The sequence below is a fragment of the Giraffa tippelskirchi genome, chromosome 13, assembly GCF_054371585.1.
Source record: "Giraffa tippelskirchi isolate mGirTip1 chromosome 13, T2T-mGirTip1v1.2.pri, whole genome shotgun sequence".
Taxonomy (NCBI): Eukaryota; Metazoa; Chordata; class Mammalia; order Artiodactyla; family Giraffidae; genus Giraffa; species Giraffa tippelskirchi.
This window is the reverse complement of record NC_137287.1, coordinates 7,002,615-7,023,585: the sequence shown is the minus strand read 5'-3', so window position 1 is coordinate 7,023,585 and position 20,971 is coordinate 7,002,615. Positions and strand designations below refer to the sequence as shown.

At 52.6% G+C, this 20,971-nt stretch overlaps 1 protein-coding gene and 1 non-coding gene across 3 annotated transcripts in view; both read right to left on the bottom strand.

Annotated features, from left to right (window-relative positions):
* Positions 1–15,119: 15,119 nt before the first annotated feature.
* TRNAW-CCA (transfer RNA tryptophan (anticodon CCA)) lies at positions 15,120–15,193 on the bottom strand. The gene has a single exon. It is a non-coding gene; the product is annotated as a tRNA-Trp (tRNA).
* Positions 15,194–18,997: 3,804 nt separating this feature from the next.
* COL26A1 (collagen type XXVI alpha 1 chain) overlaps positions 18,998–20,971 on the bottom strand; it is a 164,104-nt gene continuing 162,130 nt past the window's right edge. For both annotated transcript variants that reach the window (XM_081556228.1, XM_081556227.1), the window contains exon 13: positions 18,998–20,636. In XM_081556228.1, coding sequence (XP_081412354.1) covers positions 20,476–20,636 — 161 coding nt within the window. In that variant the 3' untranslated portion in view covers positions 18,998–20,475. The remainder of the gene's footprint in view (positions 20,637–20,971) is intronic.

The following is a 20,971-nucleotide window of genomic DNA, read 5'->3' as shown; positions in this document are numbered from 1 at the left end:
TCCTTCTAGGGAATGGATGTCAGGCCGTGCTGCTGTCCACAGAGGTGGTGACAGAAGCCGCTGCTGCACACAAGGCTGAGCTCAGGGACTGGTATGCCTGCCCTGTCCTGGCCTCCAGCCCTGCGGGCACTGGGAGAAGCCAGAGGCAAGTAGGAGCCAAGTAGGCATGCCAGGAGGGCAGAGGGCTGTGGCTTCTTGGGCCATCTGAGTTCCATTTCTTCTGGGAGCATTTTGGCTCCCGGGCCAGGCCCTGTGAGCTCACAGAAAAGCAGGGCCTCCCGTAAGCTGCTGGCCCGGAAATTCTGGCAGATTCCTTCCAAGATGGAGATGGCTGCTCTCCTTAGCTGATCCCTCCTCTGCAGAGAGCTGGTGGCCATTGGGGACAAAACCTAGACCCAAAGTCCCTTTAGCTCCAGCCCTGAGCTGCGCTCATTGTTTTGGGGCCACTGGTCCAGGGTGGTGTGTGTCTGACTGGTGTTACCGATCAGCTTTGCCAAAGTCAGCCAAACAGCAAATGGGCTGCCGTGTCCCGGGGAGCAGTGCCCAGGGGCCTGGGCTGCCTGAGCCCCGCCAGGTGCTCGGGGTGCTCGGCAGGGCTGGGCCCCGGTGAAGCCTGGGCTTAGCATCCAGAGTGGACGTCCTGCCGCCTGCTACACGGCCCATGGCCCCACCCATCTGTGCTCCTTTCTGGACTGGACTGTGAGTCGGTGGAGTGAGGTGTTGGCCAGACCTGGGGGCCTGTGATTTGTGTCCTGCACATGGGTCATCAAAGGCTTTACGAGGCCTGCTGGCAGGCCTGCTGGGTTTCCGAGAGCTGAGATCATGCACCTGAAAGCAGGCCCGCCCAGCCCTGCACCCTGAATGGGCTTCTTGTTCTCCGGAACCCGGTTGTCAGTCCCGGCTTGTGAATGGGAGGTGGTTCTGACGGCCGCTCCTGCCCGGCCTGAGGCCCTGGCAGAGACCAGGCGAGGGTGGGTCAGGGCAAGTATGACCCTGAATGTGCCCGCCATTTGAGGGGTCCTTTTCTCTCTGTATCCCTGGTCCCCGCAGGCTGGGGGTGGGGAGGCGGTCCCTACACTGTCTGGCCCTCTTAGCATCCTTGGGACTTCTGATCCTCAACACACAGTGAGGGCTCAGCAGTGTTCATTTGTTCATCAGTTGGGTCCTGATGCCTCCCCTGGGATCCAGCCATTTGCCCTTGAGAGTTTCCAGCCCAAGAAGCAGAAGGACAAGTAAGTGGGTCTCAACAGTATGACCCAGCAAGTGGGGTCTTCGAAGGATAGGCACAGAGAAGGGGGTGAATGCTGGCCTGTGGGTGGCGGAAGTCTTCATGACGGAAGAGTTACTGTGGGGGCAGGTTTGCTGGCTGACTCAGAGGCCCGCAGGGGCACCGGTGAAGGGCATGGAGGCAAGCTGGGGACAAGGAGGGGAACACAGCCTGTTGTGACCCTCCCAGAGAGAGGTATGAGTCCTGGAACACTGGCCAGGGTAGGATGCTGGAGGCAGGTGGGGGAGGGGAGGGAGGAGACAGGCTGCTGGCATGTTTCGAAGGCCTTAAGGGGTGACTCTGTCCCGCTGGGCCCCCTTTTCAATTTTAATCTTTCTTCAAAATCCCCTGTCCCTCCCCATCATCAGAAAGTTTCATTTTGATCTTTCCTCAAATGCTTTCTCAGCATTCCACCCATAATTTGTTAAATTTTTGCACACTCTTCGGCCATTTTTAGACTTCTTCTAGCTTTAAAACAAATAAATAAGCCCAAAAGTCCACAATTTTTTTTTTTTTACTTAGTGGACTAAGGAAATAAATGCTTAGAAACACATAGAAATCTTTTGATGCTGTGTTTTAAGTTCAAAATGGTGATGCATATTTAATGTTCTACAGCAGGGGTTGGTAAACTTCCTGTAAAGGGCCAGACAGTAAATCTTTTAGGCTCTGCCGCCATATGGTCTCTGCCACACCACACAAGTTGGCCCTTGTCGTGCAAAAGCAGCCATGGATGATATGCAGACAAATGAACCATGCCTGTGTTCCAGTCACACTTTATTTATGGGCTGAAATTTGAATTTCATATGATTTTCATGTACTGGTCACCGAACAATATTCTTCTTTTCATTTTCCAGCCATTTAAAAATGTTAAAAAAAAACCCATTCTTTTCTTGCAGGCTGAACAAAAACAGGCAGCTGGCTGTTTTTCTGTAGTTTTCCAACTCCTGTTCGAGAGTGTAGAATGGTTAATCTTCTGAAAAATAGTAGATAAATGCTTAGATATGCATACCCATCTGGTCTACTATGTTTTCATTACCTATTGCTGCAACAGAGTGCCCCCAAAACTCAGTCGCTTAAAACAGGAATGATGTTGGTAAAGCTCGCGATCCTGTGAGTTGACTGTGTTCAGCTCAGAGGTTCTTCTGCAAGTGAGGTTCATTTGGGCTGCATCCACCCGGGGGCTCTTGACTGGGCTGGAACATCCCAGTGGCTCATTCAGTGACAGGCAGCTGATGTTGGATATTGGCTGGTACTTTGGCTGGGGCTCTCCACCAGAGTACCTGAAGGTGGCTTCTCCACCTGCTCAGCAGATGACAGCTAGATTCCAAGAGAGGGTATTCTAAGAGGGAGGAAGCAGAAGCAGCTAGTCTCCATAAAGGCTGGGACTGGAACTAGCTCAGTGTCTGTTCCAGGACATCCTATGAGTTAAGCATAACCCATCCATTCAAGCAGAAGCTGGCTGCAGCCCATTTAGGGACTTCAGGCTGAAACAAACCTGCTCCCTGGATTTGAGGAGGAGCTTCTAGGGCAGCCAGCCCTTGAACAGTTTGACGGGATCAGGGCAGAGGCCTGGGTGGAGGGTGGAGGCCCCAGACATCCTGGGAGGTGGACTCTGGGTCAGGATTTTGGAGGAGGTAAGACAGGACTGAACCTCAAAGAAGGTGTTGGGGCTGGCCAGACAGAGAAAGAAAAGGCGGTTGATTCCAGGCCCAGGCTGTTGCAGGGGACCCCAGGCCACAGCAGTCCTCCTGGGCAGCTGCAGAGGGGAATCCGTGGTGGAGGGGTGGGGCAAGACTAGGGGAGCTGGCAGGCCTGACTCCGCGGGATTTTGAACTCGGGCTGCAGAGTTGGGACCTTCTCCGAGGGACTGGGGAGATGCTGAAGGATGTGGATGTGAGGGGGTGTTGGCCTTCACCCAGATGGCCTCTAGGCCCCTCCCCACCCTGGGTTCACCCTCAGCACCAGGCCACTCCTGGACACCGTGACTTTGGCCAGGCCTGGGCCCCAGAACCACCTGCCTCGGGCAGCAGAAAAGCCAGCCAGCCAGGGGCCCACCCATGACTGCCCACCTGGGAGTGTGGCCTGGGCCGCCCAGGGGCTGCCAGCCGCACTGGGAGACCCCAGGGCTGGGTCTAGGAAGCTCAGCCCCTCCGAAGCCGCCTCCATGGGCGAGACTGTGACGCCAGGTGGGCCCCAGCGCTCATTAGGCCCCGGTGCACGGCCCAGGCTCTCAGCCTCTTTCTGAGAATCCCCGAAGAAGAAAGAAATCAAAGGCTGGGGATTGAAAAACAAGGATGAGAAGATATAAAACAAGATTTCTATCGAAATAATTTCCTCTAATTGCTGGTAAGAGACATTCATTTTCCTTTTGAAGCTCCCCGCGGCCCCGGGCGCCCCAGGACGTGCCAAGGTGGCAGCTCGTCTAGCCGGATTATCTCAGCGCCCGCCCGCAGGGCTGGCACGGCGCCCACTGCGGGGGCAGGCTGGGTGCTGCTCAGCTCAGGAGGTGGTGGAGGGCGGTGTGTGTGTTGGGGGGGGAGGCAGGCAGGAAGGAAGCCCTTGACCTGGGGACTGAAGAACAAGGGGCGGGGGTTTCTGTGTCTGGGGTAGACTCCCTGGCCTGGCTCCAGCCTGGATGGACGCAGAAATGTTGGGACCCCGGGAGGCCCGGGAACCTCTTCTTTGCTGTGGAACCACTGGGCTTTGGACACAGGGCATCGGCAAGGTGCAAGCCTGAGAAACTGCTTCCTCACTTCTTGTGCCCCTGACTGTGGCCCCCACAGAGGACAGGTGAGGCCACCAAGGGTGAGGCCAGAGTGACAGAGGCCCTAGCGAGTGCCTGCCTGTCCACAGCTCTGCACAGCTCCCTTGGGACAGGCGGGCCTCATGATTGAACCCATTTGACAGAGGAGAGCACTGAGGTTCTAGGTCTGGGACAGGTCCCACTGGAAGAGGGAGGCTGAATGGAGCTTCTGTCCCCCAGAAGCTCCAGCGCTCTTCCCATCACAGCTGGGTCCTCAGAAGACTGTGGGGGAAAGTGCAGGGGACAATCCAGACTCTTTAACAGTGTATTCAAGGCAGTCCTTATCTGTCCGCCCCCCCACCCCTCAATCTGTTCTCTCAGTGTCCCGTCTGTTCCCTCTGTCAGCTGGGCTGGAGGCCTCCTCTGGGTCCCCTCCAGTGCCAGGTTTCTGCTCCCATCACTCGTCACACACAACAACTGCCCTGGCCGCTCGCTGGCTGGTGCTCCCTCCCACCTGGAGCACCTCCGCCGGCCTCTGGGCTGCGTCTGCGCTCCCTCCGCGTCCGCGCTCCCTCCGCGCCCCACGCCCGTGGGGTACGCGGGGGACACCGGGTAGAAGGAAGGCCCCGGGCTGCACGGCAGTGGCGTGGAGGGTTTCAGCGGGTGGTGGATCTCGTGTCGGTCTTTTACCCTGAGAGATTTTTCCTTCCCTTTTGATCCCTCGCAATTTATGAAAAATAGAACGCATGTGTTCCTGATTAATTTCTACAAAATCACGGAAATGTTGACTTTTTAAGAGAGTCATTTTATGTGGAGGCTCCCTTTAGATTCTTTCAAGACTGGTCTCTGCCAGGGAAGTTGAGTTTGGGGAGAAGGGTCACCCTGCCACCCCTACGACCCCTAAACTTCCACCGACACAAGAAATGACTGTGTCACAAAGGCTGGCCCTGGTGGCCAGGTGCCCCGGGGTGTCCCCACCCCACTTACATTCCTCCTCGGCTCCCCGAGGCCCTCAAGATAAAGTCCAGGCTCCTTAGCCTGGCATTCAAGGCCTATACAATGCAACCCTCCCCCTCTTCCCTTGGGCACCCTAATATCCAGCCTTGCTGAACTTCCACTCCCTTCCAGAACATTCCATTCCTCTCTCTATCCTTTCCCATATACTGTTCCCTCTGCTGGGAATACTCTCCCTCATCTTTCTTCCCCTGACAAACTTCTACTCATCCTTCAAAACCCAGGCTCCAGGTCTCCTCATCTGTTTGGCATTGGCTGCCTCGCCCAGGCAGCCCCCGTGCTTACCCCACCATTCTAAGAATTGATTCCTCATTTGACCAAAGAGGCCCAGACACACCCCCGTTGGCCTGCCTCTCAGGGTCACTGACCTGCGCACACAAAGATGAAAGGCTGGTGTGTCGTGGTAAGAAGTAATAAAAGGGGACAGACAAACCCTCCCCAAATGAAAGCCAGGCACAGTGTTTATTTTTGGTGTTTTACGGGGTGCTTTTGGGAATGGGAGCTGGAAAAGAGGATTCCACTGGGAATAAGCAACAGATTTCACCCTTGGGCTGGGTGGAGGGAGAGAGGAGAAACAGCCCTCTGGTCCAGTGCTCACCATTGGGCTCCACATGGGTTTCAGAGGAGCTGATTCCAGCCCAGAGCTGGTCACAGGAAAGATTTTAGATCCCAACAGAGGGTCCCCTGGCTCCCACACTCCCCATCCCAGGCCCACCCTCACCCTGAACCCCCATTCGCAAGTGTTTTGTAGCTGATTTTGTAAAGTGGGTAGAATGAATACGGATACCCATTTTATAGATGAGCAAGCTGAGGCCCAGGAATGAAAGCGTCGGCTTGAGCTGCATACTCAATTAGTAGCCAGGCAAGGATTAGGACACAGAACATCTGCCCCTACAGTTTAGCCTGATTCTTTCTAGCCCATCTGTCTCCAGTCTCAGAACAGGCAACCCTGGGGGTCTCCAACCTCCTATCTTGATAGCGAAGGTCACCAAATCAGTCTATTTCCTGCAGCCACACCAGGCCCTGCCCTCCTGGACTTCCTCCTTTCAAGTCTTACGATGACCTGCTGCTTCTATGCTTGAAGAAGGGGGACAGAAGGCTGAGGAGTTCCAGCTGTGAAACCACATGGCCCAGCTGTGGGAGGCTGTTCAGCGGGCAGGCAGGCTCTGAGACAAGGGAGACCCTCATATGTCTGATCGCCTCCTTCCTATCCAGTCAAACTCCAGAGGACCGCCCAGCCTCTCCGCAAACACAAGAGCCTGGGGAATCACAGAGGGCTTCCTGTAGGCAGGGCCCAGCTATGGGTGGGAGCCATCCTCTCAAGCAATGGGAGCCTGAAGCCACAGCGGAGGCTGGGAGGAGCCAGGGGTTGGGAGAGAATAGGAGTTGTTAAGCGCCGCTAGGAGGAGTGGGTGGTGGGAATGTGAGGGGAGAGAGCATGCAATATATCCCAGAAAACCATGTGACCTAGGGGAGCCCCACTTCCTGAGCACCTAAAAGAAACCTGGCTTTGGGCCCTTTACAACCAAGCCCAAAGGAAGGCATGATGGCAAAGTCTCTACCCATGAGCAGGGACCACCATACACCATTTTGCAAGAGGGCTGGGTGTAAATCCTGTACCAGCCAATACTGATCTAGGGTTATCTCTAACATCTTTTTTTTTTAATAGTTATTTATTTGGCTGTGCTGGTGGGTCTTAGCTGTGGCGCTGGGGATCCTCCATCATCGTTGTAGCATTCAGGATCTAGTTCCCCGGCCAGGGATCCAACCCTGACCCCGCTGTGTTGGGAGCATCTTAACCACTGGCCCACCAGGGAAGTCCCCGTCTCTGACATTTTGAGGTTCGACTAGAGCCCTTCCTTGCTCTCTCTAGTGAATTGCATTGAATTAAATATTCACAGACACTCTGGCAAGAAAGTAGATGCTCACCTATCAGCCACATGCTTCTCTGTTTCCCAGCATTCTCTGTGATTAGCCTGGGGCCACGTGACTGGTCCCGGCCAATAGGATGTAAGCGGAGGTGAGCCACGTCACTTCTGGGGCTGAAGCTATTACGAGCCAATGAACACTCTCCATTTCTCTCTTCTCCATCTCTTGGAGGGCCTCACATTCCAGGTAATAAGGCTATGAGATGGACAAAGGCCTCCACGTTGGACTTTGCAGAGGCAAATTTAAACTTTTGTGTTGGGTTCAGCAAAAACCGAGGTTTGAGGCTTTCTCAACCATTGGTTACCTGCATATTATTATCCTGAATAACACAGTCCTGGGAAATAAGGATTACTGTCTCCATCCTGCAGATGAGCACACTGAGGCCTAGACAAGGGACTTGGCTGAAATCTCTGTCAATAGAACCACTGTCAGCCCACTGAGTCCAACTCCAGACAGACCCTGTGAGTTTTCCCTGCCCCCTGCATTGTCCACTTGTTGACCATAACCCGCAGAGAAGCTCAAGCCCAGGAGAGGGGAGAGGCGAACAGCTACAGCCTGCTTTAAAAAAATTGCATGTTGTTAAAACTCCATCAGGCTTGTGTAAACCATGATGTGCGGGGTGGCTGCTGTTCAGAAGAGCATAAAGGAGGCCTAAGACGCCCGGGTCCCTCAGGAGGGCAGCAGGATGTGTGCAGGGCATGAGGGCAGCGTGTAGGGCCAGCTGCCAGACGCTCCACCTGCAGTGTGACACATGGCAGGTAGGGGCCTCCGGGGTGACAGAGACGGAGGCGGAGATAGGGCCTGATTTATGGGCAACAGGGAAGAACATGCAGCCAAGATTTATGGGGGCTCAAGTGACTCGTTGGAGCCGAGTTTATTATCCATCACGTGCATCTGAATGTGTATTTATGGCTTTCCAAATGGTCCTGTCTCGCAGAAAATTATGTGCAAAGAACATCAACAGCAGTTCATCCGCACTGAGAAGGGCTGATCCAGAGTGGAGTTCAAGGCCTCTCCCAGTTGGCCAGGGAGGCTGGGGGCTGGTCTCCTTTGTGTCTGCACAGGTTCCGGAAGCAATGGATGCTCTGAACCTGGCCTTGCGCTGGCTCATCTCACAGGGCACTGCCCGTCCCACACTGTGCCAGGCACTGGGCCACTGCTGGAGCTCACGGTTATACTAAGGAGGCAGAGGGAGGGAGACAACACTAACTCTGTCACTTCAGTGCTGGGTGACTCTCTGAGCCTCAGTTTCCTCGCCAAGAAAATGGGATGAACAGGGCTACTCCAGGCAATAAATTAGGAGGCAAACAAGATATTGCCAGTGAAGTGCCCAGGTTTTCTGATCAGAGAGAAATTTTTTCTCTTAGGGTTTTAAGGTGCATCTAGGTTTGCTGGCAGCCCAGGATGCAGATTCAAAACTGGGGCTTGTTTCAGGGTAGAGACAGCTGAAAGGAAAAAAATTGAGGGGTTTCCTTGATGGCTCAGTGGTAAAGAATCCGCCTGCCAATGCAGGAGAGATGAGTTCGACTCCTGATCTGGAAGATCCCACAGGCCAAGGAGCAACTAAACCCATGTGCCATGACAACTGAGACTGGGTTGGGGGGGGGTGTCGCAACTGTGGAGCCCATGCACCCTAGAGCCCGTGCTCTGCAACAAGAGAAGCCGCCACGACGAGAAGCCTATGCACGCTCCTAGAGAGTAACCCCCACTCGCCACCAGAGAAATACCTACACAGCAACGAAGACCCAGTGCAGCCAAAATAAATAAAATCATTAAAAAATAATAATGGTGAGACTGTTTATAAAAAAAAAAAAAAAATACAGATCCCACTCCCACCCCCCACAACTCCCCAGGCTCTCAGTCTTGCAAGATGCCCTGTTCCTAGTTCTCCTGCCAGAAGAAGAGGTTTTCCTTAGAACTTACTCTGTTTTCATTGACTTTACTGTTCTAGGACTTGGGTTGTGCTCAAGTTTAAGCCAGGAGAGGTGGAGAAGTACAAACAAACCAGACAACTCACAGCCATTTCGGTCATTCTTTGCGTTTGGATTTCCCTCTCCAGTCCACTTCCTATGATTTACTTTCCAGAGCCCGCAGACAGCTGCTTTATGTATTCTGTCCAAGCTTTTTAACTCTGATCTGTGGGAGAGGTGAGGTGGAGTGTGCCTACACTCTCTGGATCCAGAAGTCCTAAAATTGGGTTTTGTTTAATACATTCGATGACTTCATTAAACTCACTTGTTAATGCTAACAGATTGTTCACAGATTTTAAAAAGCAATTTTTAAATTGGTACCTACTACTTTATTTATTTTTAAAATTTATTTATTCGGCTGCGTCGCGATCAAGTTGCAGCATGCAGGATCTTTCCTTGTGGAATGCAAGCTTCTATAGTTGAGGCATACGAGCTTAGTTGTTCCTCAGCATGTGAGATTTTAGCTCCCCAACCAGGGATCGAATCCACTTCCCCTGCATTGGAAAGCAGATTCTTAACCACTGGACCACCAGGGAAATTCCCCAAATGAGACTTTGGGGACTAGACCCGTTACTAGATCTAGACCCATTACTACATCAAGAGACCATTGGGGCAAAGAGACCACTGGGGCAAAGGTGCTGTTTCAAGGCTTCTTAGCATGTCCTTTGCAGGGGGAAGAACCCCTTTGGTACAGTAGCACCAAGTGCAAAATGATTTTTAATGCAAAAAAGCAGCAATTTGCTTCCTCCAATCTTTATATCATTTTCTTGCCTTACCATAGGGGTTGGCAAACTTTTTCTGTAAGGGCCAGATAGTACATATTTTAGGCTTTGTTGGCCATATGGTTTCTGTTGCAACTACTCAGCTCTTCCATTGCAGTGTGAAAGCAGCTATAGATAATATAAATGAATGGGCACTGCTGTGTTCCAATACAATTTTCTGTACACAAACAGGTGGAAAGGAAGCACTTCCCGGACAACAGAGTAAGGACTTCCAAAAATATGCTTCTTCATAAAAGCAATGACAATGCTGGTAAAAATGGTCAAAATCAACTTTTTCATGACTGGAAATTAATCAAAGCTTTTAAAAACTTGAGGAGTGTTTGTGTTTATTTTTTTTTAAAAAATATGTGGCCAAGGGACTTCCCCAGTGGTCCAGTGGTTAAGAGTCCGCCTTCCAACGCAGGCAACGTGGGTTCGATCCTTTCTAAGGGGACTGTAAGCTCCCAGGTACCGCAGGGCAACTAAGCCTGAACAGTGCAACTAGAGAAAGCCACACTCCCCAACGAAGACCCAGTGCAGCCAAAAAGAAAATGAAAAATACATGGCTGAATTATAATCCGAAGAGCAAGCTTTGCGAAGTTTTAACTTGCCTTATTCCCGTTTCCCTTTTCACAATTCCATTGCAGGTTTGAAAAGCAATAGCCTCACAACTGTGGTGGTTGCGAAAACCAGTAGCCCAGCAGCTATTAGCAAGGAAAGAACAGGTTTGGAGCTGCCCCAAAAGTCCCATCCCCAGAGAACTGTCACTCTTTGACCTGTCTGGCAGCTCCCCCGGAAAAGCTGCATTCTCAGGGATTCTCTTTATTTGAACTCAGTCTTCGCTCTTGGTCCCAGCTCCAGGGCATTTATCAAAAATAGTCAACTACAATTGTTTGATTTTGTAGCTGCCTGAAGTGGCACTACCAGTTGGGGCTAAAGAAAGGCTAAACAAAAAGCTGTTGTTGTTGTTGTTGTTTTGACTGTACCACTCAGCATGGGGGATCTTAGTTCCCCGAATAGGAATCAAATTCACATTCCCTGCATTGGAAGCACAGAGTCTTAACCACCAGGGAAGTCCCTAAATAAAAATCTTAAAAGGAAAAATGGGAATGAGATGTCCTTAGGGGGCTTTGAAAACCTCCAACATATTCTTATGATCCTAGAAGTCCGTAGGCATAGCTTTGCACATGCCCAGGAAAGTCTCGTAATGGATCTATTTTTTTCTCACCTCTGGCTGACCATTAGGCATTGCACAAGCAGGAAGTAAAAGTTACGACTATCAAATTGAAGGTATGCCCTATCACATATACAGAGCCCCTTAACAAGTCTGGGAGACTTAATGGCTTAAACAATTCAAGAAAATCTCTATCCAATCAGTAGCTGACCACTAAGCTAACTGAGCAGAAGCTTCAGTGGCCAAAAACAACAAAGAACATAGATAGATTTTGCAGAACTAGTCCAGGAAAGTCACTAAAGAAATAAACAGTAGCAGCAATAATAACAACAAATAGCAGTAACAGGAAACCCTTGGGGAATGGTGGTGCATGGGAGAGGGGAGATCTGATTTCCAGATCTGCCTCATTATATTAGTTTAAATGTTCAGTTTTCAACAAAAAATTATGAGATATGCAAAGACACAAGAAAGTATGGCTCATTCACAGGAAACTGTCCCTGAGGAAGCCTAAACACTGGATTTACTAGACAAAGACTTTAACTACCCTATCATAAATATGTGCAAAGAACTAAAGGAAACCAGGTCTAAAGAATTAAATGAACAAAACTAGAAACCTGCTGAACCTAAACAGACGACTACAGAGCACTCCAGGAAACATCAGGATAAGTATTCTTCTCAAGTGCACATAGAACTTTCTGCAGTATAAATCATCAAATCAATAAATTCAAAAGGATTGAAATCATACAGCATGTGTTCTCTTGTCTCAACAGAATGAAATTAGAAATCAATAGCAGAAGAATATTTGCCAATAGATGGGAATTAAATAACATACTCCTAAGTAACTAACAGGCCAAAGAAGAAATCACAAGGAAGTTAGAAAGTATTTTGAGATGAACAAAAATAAAAACACAATATGCCCAAACTTGTAAGCTGCAGCTAAAACAGTGCTAATAGCTCTAATTGCCTATATTAAAAAAGAATAAAGATTTCAAACTAATAACCTAAATTTCTACCTTATAACAACACAATAGAGAAAAAACAAAACACAAAATTTGATTCTGTGAAAAGATCAGAAAATTTGACAAACTTTTAGGTAGACTGATCAAGAAAAAAAGAGAGAAGACTCAAATTACTAAAATCAGAAGGTGGGAATATTATTACTGACTTTACAGAAGTAAAAAGGATTATAAGAATACCAGGAAAAACTGTATGCCAAAAATTATCTAATCTAGATGAAATGGACAAATTCCTAACAATCACCAATTTAGGTGACTTTATTTCTTTTTCTTGCCTAGTTACTCTGGGTGTAATCTCCAGTAAAATGTTTAATATAAGTGGTCAGAGAGAGGAAAATATCATTGGTATTTTACTGGGCATTTCTTTGATTACTAGTGAAGCTGAATATTTTAAAACATGTCTATTGTCTATTTTAATTTCTTCTTTTGTACATTTCTTTTTGGAAATTTCTATTGGAATGTTCATTTTTATTGATCAGTAATTTCCTTTTATATATTAGAGGTGTTAATTCTTTGTCATATTTGTTGCAACTATTTGAACCTTATTTGTAGTTACCCAAAAAATTTAATTAAATGGTTGTTTAAAACACCAAAAGATTGATATTTTATGTATTAAATTCTACCTATCTTATTCTTTGTTATTTTTTTCCCCACTACTTTTATGTTTAAGAGTCTTTAGCCACCCCAAGATCAAAAATTTTCTATAGTTTCTTCTAAGATTAAAAAAAAAAAAGAAAATTTCCCTTTTTACGTTTAATTCTTTAAATCCTCTGGAATATTTATTGAAGTATGGTGTGAAGGAAAGAGCTAATTTTATTTCTTTCCAAATAGCTAAGCAAATATCCCAGCATCATTTATTGAATAATCTGTTCTTTCTCCACAGATCTGCAATGCCACTTCGGTAAGCTGAGATGCGGTGATCACCATGGCAACAGGGCTGAGTTAAAAACATTTGTTCTCACCAAGTGGCGGACTTGTGCCCGGCAGGGCTCAGTCTGGCCGCACTGCACATCTTCCCTAACTGCAATGCACCTTTTGGTTTTGTCTTTTTTTTTTTTCCAGATTATTTTATAGTCATGATGCTGAAGGAAAGTTAAGGCCAAGTCCTTTCAAACTCAATCTGTTATGAGCTGGGCCTGCCAAGATGGTTGGAGCATGGGGGGCAGTGGGTGGTAGGGTGAGAAAGTGGACAGCCATGTGTTCCTGATGCATCCTGAGGACCTGGATGAATGCAATCAAGGTCCTTGAACAGCTGGAGAGCAGGGCTGGAGTGGTCATATTTGAGAATACAGCTCTGATGGAAAGCAGAGACTGTTGTTGGCCCACAGGAGCCCAGCTTAGGGCCCTAAGCATCCCTTCTCCTCCTGGGATGGCAGCTTCTGCTGCCAACAGGCAGCAAAGCCCACACTGTAGGTTCTCTGGGGCTTCTGGCCTTAGGTTCCCAGAGTCCTCCTTCCCTGCCAGGCACCTGTGTCCAGCCTGGAAGGCACGAGACCTGGGCCTGAGTTCATCTTCCAAGAGCAGGAGAAGTCCTCCTTTAGGGAGGTGCCAGGGAGCCTGAGAGCTGACAGGGAGACAGTGAAGATGTTTGACAACCACCTTGCATGCTGGGTGACTGCAAAACCACCTACAGGGAGAGGAGACTGAGCAAGGGGTCATGGCAAGCCATGGTGGGAAGAGGCAGGAGCCATGGTGGGAAGAGGCAGGAGCATGATGGGAAGAGGCAGGAGCATGGTGGGAAGAGGCAGGAGCATGGTGGGAAGAGGTGGGAGCCACCAGCAGGCAGAAGCCATGAGGCCAGAGACAGAACAATGGATCTCGGTGGGAGGAGGAATGGACACGAAACAGAGCCATGGGAATCAGCAATCTCCTCCCGCCGCAAAGGTCCCCAGGGGCTGACTCAGATCTGGTGAGATTCCCCTGGGGCTTGCCCTCTCCCACCCCTATCCCTGGGGTCCACTGTGTTCCTGGAGCCTTGCGATTAGCCCCGTGACTCTTGGAGGCACACGGCATGGGTTCATCTTGCTTACGACTGAAATGGGGGAATTGAATGGTATGTGAACTATTGCTTAGTTTTAAAAAGCTCAATTGCAAAAAAGGAGGGGGGCTGTAGGCTGCAGGGTGAGGTGAAAAAAGTGAAAGTGTTAGTCGATCACTTGTGTCCGACTCTTTTGCAACCCCGTGGACTTTTGTAACCCACCAAGCTCCTCTGTCCGTGGAATTCTCCAGGCAAGAATACTGGAGTGGGTAGCCATTCCGTTCTCTAAGGGATCTTCCCGACCCAGGGATCGAACCCAGATCTCCTGCACTGCAGGCAGATTTTCTACCATCTAAGCCACAAGGGAAGCCCCACTTTCACTTTCAGGCTGCTTTCTTTCACTTTCAGGGTGAGGTGGCCTGGTTCAAATCCTGGTCCCACCACTTGGTACCTGGGGTGAGTCGCTGTAACCTCCTGATGCCTGAATCTGCTCACCTGCAAAACAAAGATGCTAAAGCACCTGTTTCCTGAGGTTGGTGTGAGGATTTAATAAGTCAGTGCATGTGATGGGCTCAGAATGGTGCCTGACACGGAGTAGAAGCTGCTCTTACTAGTTCACTGAAGCAGCCATTTATTGGGAGAGGTGGGAAATGGAAGCCCCAAGAGGTTACGTGACTTCCCCAAGGTCATAGGCTGAAGAACGCTCCCCTCTGCAAAATATATGTCCAAGTCCTAAACCTGGAGCCCCTGAGCATGATATTGTTTGGAAAGAGGGTCTTTGTGGATGGGATTAAGTCAAGGATCTTGAGATGAAGAGGTTATTCTGGATGGCCCAGAGACAAGTGTCCTTATGAGAGATACACAGAGGACAAAACAGACACAGGAAAGAAGGTTGTGAAGACAGGGACAGAGGTTGGAGCAATGCAGGCACAAGCCAAAGGGATGCCCGGGGCCTCTAGAAACTGGAAAAGGCAAAGGACGGATTCTCCCCTGGATGGAGCCTTCAGAGGGAGCACAACCCTGCCCACACCTTGATTTCAACCTCCAGAAATGTGGGGGAAAGTTTTTGGCCATTTGTTACCCCAGCCTCGGAAAACTGGTACAGTCACTCCGCCCATGGGAATGAAGAGCCAGACTTTTTTTTAGTATGTATTTATTCGTCTGTACCTGTCTTAGTTGCAGCACATGGGATCTACAATCTTCTTTGCAGTATACGGGTTCTTTAGTTGCGGCACGAGAACTGTTAGTTGTGACACGTGGGCTCTTGTTCCCTGACCAGGGATCGAGCCTGGGGCCCCCTGCATTGGAAGCATGGAGTCTTACCCACTGGACCACCAGGGAATTTCCAGAGCCAAACTCTTGACTGCAATTATCACTTGAATCCCCTTCAAGTTGCATTTGTGTGAATAGAAACCAGCTTCAACCCCAGATACCATGAGTTTTGGAGGCAGCTTCTATGATCACCTTTTACAATGACACTGAAGCCAGGTTGGCACTTGCTATCAAAATGTCACACATCCATCATTATGGAGGAGGCAGGGACTGGCACATGTGAGCCTGGCTGTCTCCTTCGGGACAAGTTGGCTCATTAGATGTACCAGCCCCCGCCTGAGAAAGTATTTAATTTGCCTTTTACAATGCACCCATTGCATGTTAATTAACTGGCAATTGAAAGTTATAGATGACTTAAGAATTTATTAATCACATTGGAAATAAATCTCCCTGGAATTCAAGTAATTGCAAATCTCGTGAAATTCTCTTTTTTATAATCCATAAACCAGGTCTGGAGAGGTTCCAGAAACCTCAGGGTATCGGGGATTTCGAGTGCAGGTTAGTCAGAGTGGAGGGGGCTTTGGGTCTGACCGAGGCGCCCCCTCCCACCACGTCGGTCACTGCCTCCGGGATCTGGGAAGGAGTCCCTCTCCTTTGTGACTCACTGCAGTGATCAAAGCTGGGCACTGAGGACACACGTGTGCCCCTCCCCACCAGAAGATCACAGCTGAGTGACATGGGGTGGGGCGGGGGGATGGGGAACCTGAGGGTGACGTTTTGATCCAGGCAGGTGAGAGCTTGGGCTGGGGACCCCAGTGGCACCTGGACCACTTCTGGCTGGGGCTCAGAGCCAGAGTTGGGCAGTTCCCACCCTGTAGGCTGGAGAATAGTTCCATAGCCCCTCGTGTGTCTTTGGGACACACCAAGTGCAGGATGAGAAGAAAGTGCCCCCGGGTGCCCTTCCCACCCAGCCTGGAGGGGGCAACCTCGCCCAGTGCATTCTGGGAAAGGAGATGCTCAGAGGTGACCCCTGAACCCCCGGGGGATCCGGCAAATGTCTGATTGATTTCCAGCCTCACCCTAATTCCCTCCTGGTCCCAGAAAACAGGTCACTGTGTTCTCTTGAGTTCCAATCCCAAGGGGGTGCCCCAGAAAACAGAGGTCCTATTGGAATGCCCCAAGAACCCTAGCATGGGCTCACTGGGGCTTCTGGCCCACTTCCGGGTTTCTGACCATGGCCATCTAGGCCCTCCTTTCAGGTGTCCATCCCAAGGCAGCACACACGTGCGTGCTAAGCCGCTTCAGTCGTGTCTCTTTGTGACCCTATAGACAGTAGCCCACCAGACTCCTCTGTCCGTAGGATTCTCCAGGCAAGACTACTGGAGTGGGTTGCCATGCCCTCCTCCAGGGGATCTTCCCAACCCAGGGATCAAACCTGTGTCTCTTATGTCTCCTGCCTTGGCAGGAGAATTCTTTACCATCCGAGCTACCAGGGAAGCCCCAAGGCAGCACATCAGCTATGAATTTCTGCCCGAGGCCATCATGTTCCCCCAGGCAGAGGCAAAAGTACCCTCTGGCCCCCAGCTCTGCCATCAGCTTCTCATTGCCTGTGTCAGGAGAGACACTAAAAATATTTTATGATCAGTGTAGCAGAGGAGCCCATCCATCACTGTAGGTTCTGTTCCTGGCACCGGAGCCGGGTCCTAGATTCCAGGGAGGCTAGAGGAGGGGAGCTGTGATCAGTCAGCTCAGAGGCCTTTGGATGTTTTAACCACAGGTGCCGCTGACCTGGTGGGAGCCACTGAAGGTCAGTGCAGCCCAAGTCCCCTCCACGCTGTGGCCACCACATCCAGGCACTTGCCAAGAGTCACTGTCTGACCTGAAAGTAAAAGTGTTAGTTGCTCAATTGTGTCCGACTCTTTGTGACCCCATGGACTGTAGCCCGCCAGGTTTCTCGGTCCATGGGATTCTCCAGGCAAGAATACTGGAGTGGGTTGCCATGCCCTCCTCCAGGGGATCTTCCCAACCCAGGGATTGAACCCAAGTGTCATATTCTTTACCAACTGAGCCACTGTCTGACCTAGGGGATGCTGAATTTCTGCTTTGGCTGGTGGCTGACTAAGGTAGGGCTGGCAGGGGTTCCTGGATGTGAGTGGAGGAACTGCGTCCAGGCCTAGACTCCCAGCCCCACACCTGCCCTGCCCAGGAGACCCTGGGGACCCCGGCCAGGGAGAGGTGGGCCCAAGTCAGGGCCCTGAGTCTGCGCCCTTTGGTGTCTTGCTCCCCCAGGCTCAGCCAGGCAGGGGGGTGGGGAGAAGAGGGTCCCACGGACTAGGGCTGCTCAGGACCCTGGGAGAGTGGGCCTGGAAGGGAAGGTGTTAGTGAAGAGCTGTCCGCCCCTGTCCTGGTTTGATCTGGACACCAGGGGACAGGAGGCAGTGCCTGGAGAGAGGGTGGGTGTGCCCTGAGGGTGGCAGGGGGATGGCGAGCTGAGAAGACTTGGGGAGGAGATGGGCAGGCTAGCGGGGGGGAGAGACTAAGCCAATTCTCCCTCCTTATCCCCTTGGGTGGACCCTGCTGGTGGGGGGCAGGGTGGGGGCTCAGGGATGCCTGCCCCCTGCACTGGGCTGACCCTTATGAACCCCCTCCCCAGAGGCTGCAGGGAGATGGGCAGTTTTGGGCAGAAGAGGGGGGCCCGCACCCTGGAAGCCCCATCCCAGATCCCAGGGGCACTCCGGGTGACGCGCCCCACTGTCTGAATCCATCGCGGGGCCTGCAGGCTGAGCAGGTCAGGGCCTCCACACATCAGCACAGACACTCATGGTCACAACGGAACCAAGGACCCGAGGGGCCCGAGCCAGCTGTCGGGATGCGGGCATCAGAGGAGGCGATGCGTCTGAGGCTCTTGCCCAAAGCCAAGAGCTGTGATCCCCCTGGGTTGTGAGCACCAGACACCCCGGCCCCCTGTGTCCTGTTTTCTCCCACGCTGTAGGCACCAAGCACCTTGGGGGGCACCCGCACCCACAGGCATTACAGAGACAAGACCAGGTGGTGCCTCCATGCAGCTAGCAGCCAGGAGGATGGAGGCTTGGATGACAGCGACAAGTCGCAGAGCCCAGGCTGGGGACCAGGGACAAGGGGCCACTGCTGCTTCACGAGTAAAGGGGGTGCTGCCCAGCTTGCACTTCAGAAAGATCGTTCCACCATCCAGGTGGAAGGGGGAGGCCAGACTGACGGTGAGAAGCAGCCACAGCCGCCCGTCCCCTCTGAGTCAGCTTCTTCTCCTCCCGTGTTCAGGGTCCTCCCAGACCGGGCCCCTGGCTTCTGCTTCAGCCCAACACTTCCAGCTGGAAACACACCATCTTGCCGTGGGAAGGGGGCTGCCGTCAGAGCGTGTGCGGTGGGGGTGGGCCCAGCAAGGCTCTGAGTTCTGGTGGGACACGGCCTGCAGGAAGCCCTGGGTGGCATTCAGCCAGTCCCCGACCTTGGCTGAGGATTCAGGGGACGGTCCCAGGGCCCCCACCTGGACTTGGGCCCAGACAAAAAGGTCCAGGACCCCAGGCCCGGGGCAGGAGCATGGTGGGTAGGGGTCCCTCTGCCCAGAGCCCAGCACCCTCCCACCTCACTCTCTCTTGCTTAGCAGAGCTGGCCCAGGGCCCAGCCTAGACTGGAGGGGGCAGGGGTGGCCTCCAAAGAGCACCCCTCGCTCTCCTAGACCCCCTTATGGGGCTCCCAGGGGGCACAGCCAGGCCGCCCTGCCTTGGGACTTTGTGGTCCCCTTGACTCCCGGGGGCTCCTGTCACATCCCCCGGGGCTGGGCCCGGCCAAAGCTGACCCGGCCTCCCCAACGGCCGCTACCACATGACGCCAGACCACAGGGGGAGAGCACCTTTATTGTCAGAGGGTTACCGCCCCTCTGTGAAGACAGGCTTGCAAGAAGCCACATCCTGGCCCCCTACCCAGCCAGCCCTGCCTCCCGAGGGGCAGTCCAGGCCTCGAGGGCAGGGAGAGGTTACCAGGGCCCAGAGGGACGGGGCACAGCCTCCCAGTAGTACCAAGGGTGGTGGGAACAAGTCACTCCTGCCACAAGGGGAGACCACGGGGGCGGCGCCAGAACCTGGGAGTGTCTGCATTTGCTGCCGTGGCGGAGATGGCAAGAGAGGAGCACCAGGGCGGGTCCGGGGCACAGAGGACCCGACGCCCAAGAGGCCTTGAGGGACGTGGTCTGAGCTGCTCTGGGGCACCGGGACCCGGGACCGGAGCCACGCTGGGCCAGCAGGACGGAGCACAGAGTGTCTCTCCCCAGCAGGGCCTGGCAATCAGGTGGCGACCCCTCCTTCTCCTTGGGACACAGGACTTGCCTTGTAACTCCAAGGGGCCACCCTAACCCTAACCCTAACCCTAACCCTCCGGCTCTCTGCGAGTCTGGGAGAGGCCAGGGCTGGAGGGACGCCCCCAGCGGGTGCACCATCCCATTCAATCCTCCTCCTTGCTGCTCAGCGGTGGGAGGCCCTGGCAGGGTGGGTGGGGTCAGAGGGATTAGGATGCAGCAGGGGGTGATGCCAATTCAGTCTGAGGATCCTGGCACCCCAACGCTTCTCTCTCATGGTCTCCAAGTCCACTGACTGTCAGGGGTTTATTTAAGGTTTCCCTGGCCTCCAAGAGCAGCTATGGGCCAAGCTGCGCACCTCCCCATCTGTGAAGCAGACCCCCGAGCCCAGGGAGGGGTGTCAAGGGAGGAGGCCTGAGGGCCCCCAGGGTCTCGAGCTGGGCAGGGCCTGCCCTCCTTCCCGGCTGGAGCCTCCGGGGCCGCCCGCCCCAGCGCCTGCCCTGTCTGAGTGTCCCTGTGAAGAGGGGGAGCTGGCAGGTAGAGAGAACACAGGTTCAAATCCTGCCGCAGTCCTCCACGGTCCAGGGGCCTCAGGCAGGTGGTTTATCCTCTCCCATCCTCTGCCCTCATGTAAAGTGAGGGGAACAAGCCTACGTCCTAAGGGTTAAATGCGACAATGTAGGGAAGTTCCTTGGACGGGCCCAGACGACTCAGGGACCCAGTAAATGATGAGTATTATGACGATTCCTGCACCCGCCCAGCCACCAGACCCTGTCTCCAGCAAGGAGTGGGGGTGGGGAGGGCAGGGACCAGGGCAGGGCTCAGCAGGGGCTACTGGGCCCCTCTGGCCCCCGCCCCTGGTGTTGCCATCTGTCCCCAAGGCCCCCGGGAGCCAGTGTCCCTGATGGGCATCTGGGCCTGGAGCCCAGTCCCACACGGGGTGTCCTCAGTGCCGACGGCAGCACAGGCCTCGGGGCGGGGTCTCTGGCGGAGCCAGGGCTCATCCGGGAGAGCTGGCCTCCTACTTCCCACTGCTGGCCCGGCCAGCGCTCCTCTGCCCGGGGTCGGGCCCAAGCAGGGCAGCCAGGGAGCCATCGGGTGGGGGGCCTCCACGCTTCATCTTGAGGTTGGCTCTCAGGGCGGCGTCCTGGCCAGAGCTCCCCTCAGGGGTGGCCTGGGGATCTGGAAGGAAAGCAGGAGGGTGGGCTCACGCAGGCCCTCAGGTGCCAGCGAAGCCCCTTCACTTCCGGCCCCACCAGCCAAGGAAGCTCTGTGCCCAGTGAGGGTGGGACAAAGCAGCTGCCAGCATCTAGTTCTCATGCATTCATTCCCTCACTCATTTACTCATCCATTCATTCACTCATTCATCTATTCATTCACTCATTCATTCAGTCTCCCACTAATTCATCTATTTATTCACCCATTCACTCATTCATTCATTCTTCAAACAATGCTGACCAGGGCCAGGCTCCAGGCACTGCAGAGGTGCCAGGAAGAGATATAGACACCCCACCCCA